Genomic DNA, 2,000 nt, shown 5'->3' with positions numbered 1-2,000 from the left:
TTGGTTGCAGCCATCATTGTTGTTTGGCGGGCCCAGGCTGGGGATTCGAACCCGCCACCTTAGGTGTATGTGGCTGGCGCCTTAGCCGGTTGAGCCACAGGCGCTGAGCCAAGGAAGACTTTCTTAACAAGATCGTCACTCAGATCTTGTTAGTCTGCCCGTACTCCTGTGTCTGCTGCTTGTTTTCACTGCTGTGTCCGCAAGTGGGAGTATGATCCATTTCAGATTGTGACACGCAAGTGAGTGGGGAAAGGTTTCGCTGTCATGAAGTCATTAGATATCCAGTGTCTTCAGTTTTTTTAAAATAGTAACAATGTTGTCTATATTATTGTAACGTTGATATTACAGTATTGATGCTTTCTATTCTTCTTTAGGCTGTTTTATGAATAAAATGGGCTTTCATTTCTTGAAGTTATTAAGCTCCCACTAGGGAACTCAAAACAATAAACATAGAACCACCAAACACCTGGGTCTTATTTGTCTAAGGGTGATTAAATTATTTTATTTTGTCTACAAATAAGAAAGATTTTTTATTTTCTGTGTTTAGGCTTTATGTACAGACAGAGATCTTCAGGAGATGGGAATTCCTTTAGGACCAAGAAGGAAGATATTAAACTATTTCAGGACCAGAAAACACCCAACGGTAGTGTGCCTAATAGAGCTTGTTTGACTGAGCAGTCTTTGACGTCCATGGTGTATCCTTGTGCTTTGTGGGGTATTTGTTCAGGGGAGCTAAGCAGTTTTGGTAATTAATCTTTGGTTCTCCTTTTAGAAATTAAGCACATTTTCTTTATCTGTGTCCTTAAAAATGTTTTAGCTTCAAAAGTCTTATCTTCCCTTCTACTATTCCTTTTGTTTTCTTTTTATAACAGCTTTATTGAAATATAATGTATATTACATACCATTGAACTAACCCTTTTAAAGTATACAGTTTAATAGTTTTTGGTACACTCACAGTTATGTAACCATTGCCAACTATGCAATTCCAGATCATTTTTATCATCCCAGAGAGAAAACCCAGATGCATTTTGTAGTCACTCCCTGTTCCTCCCTGCCCCCAGCCTCTGTCAACCATCAGTCTACTTTCTGTCTGTGTGGATCTGCTTATTTTGGACATTCCACATAAATGGAATCATACGATATATGGCCTTTTGTGGCTGCCTTTCTCCCTTACCATAAACTTGTCAAAGTTTATCCATGTTATCTACATAGTTTTTCTGGTCACTGAATTCCTTTCCATATCTCAGTAGTAAATTCTTTTCCAACTCTTTAGCAGGTAGCTCAGTTCTTTTTAAGATTCAGTCCTGGCCATACCTGTAATCCTAGCACTCTGGTAGGCTGAGGGGGGAGGATCCTTTGCGCTCAGAAGTTTGAGATCAGCCTGAGCAAGAGTGAGAGCCCATCCTACTAAACATGGAAAAAAAATTAGCCAGTTATTGTGGTGAGTGCCTCTAGTTCCTGCTACTCAGGCTGAGGTAGGAGGATCACTTGAACCCAGGAGATTAAGGTTGCTGTGAGCTTAGGCTGACGCCATGGCACTCTAGCTTGGGCAGCAGAGTTAGAGTCTGTCTCTAAAAAAAAAAAAAAGAAGAAAGAACAATTCAGTGCTTGGCTCCATGCGTGTGTTATATTCTATACCCACTGATTACAGTGGCACGGCCCTTCACTCACTCCCTGCACGCCCCAGGGTTTCTTCCCTCAGTGCTCTGCTGTGGTTTCCTTTCCTGATTGTTGCCTGAAGTTTCAACTGCTGCCCAAATGGCTGTGTACAGCTCTCCTCAGTTTAGAGCATGTAGGGATGTTAGTTTATAATTTAATGCAACTGTTGTTTTCATCAACTTTATGTTGTTTTCTGAGCAAATCTTCCTAGAATTATTGGCTACTATTTTTTTTTGAGACGAAGCCTCAAGCTATCCCCCTGGGTAGAGTGCCATGGCATCATGCTCACAGCAACCTCCAACTCCTGGGCTCAAGCAAGTCTCCTGCCTCAGTCTCCCAAG

General features: G+C 41.5%; 1 protein-coding gene across 1 annotated transcript in view; it reads left to right on the top strand.

Moving 5' to 3' along the window:
• DDHD2 (DDHD domain containing 2) overlaps window positions 1–2,000 on the top strand; it is a 17,820-nt gene that overhangs the window by 13,413 nt on the left and 2,407 nt on the right. Inside the window, exon 11 of the mRNA XM_012809269.2 lies at window positions 548–643. Coding sequence (XP_012664723.1) covers window positions 548–643 — 96 coding nt within the window. The remainder of the gene's footprint in view (window positions 1–547; window positions 644–2,000) is intronic.

Source organism: Otolemur garnettii, unplaced genomic scaffold (genome assembly GCF_000181295.1).
Source record: "Otolemur garnettii isolate 467f Iridium unplaced genomic scaffold, OtoGar3 scaffold00102, whole genome shotgun sequence".
Taxonomy (NCBI): Eukaryota; Metazoa; Chordata; class Mammalia; order Primates; family Galagidae; genus Otolemur; species Otolemur garnettii.
The sequence above is the reverse complement of the archived record's forward strand: the minus strand, read 5'-3'. Positions and strand labels throughout refer to the sequence as shown.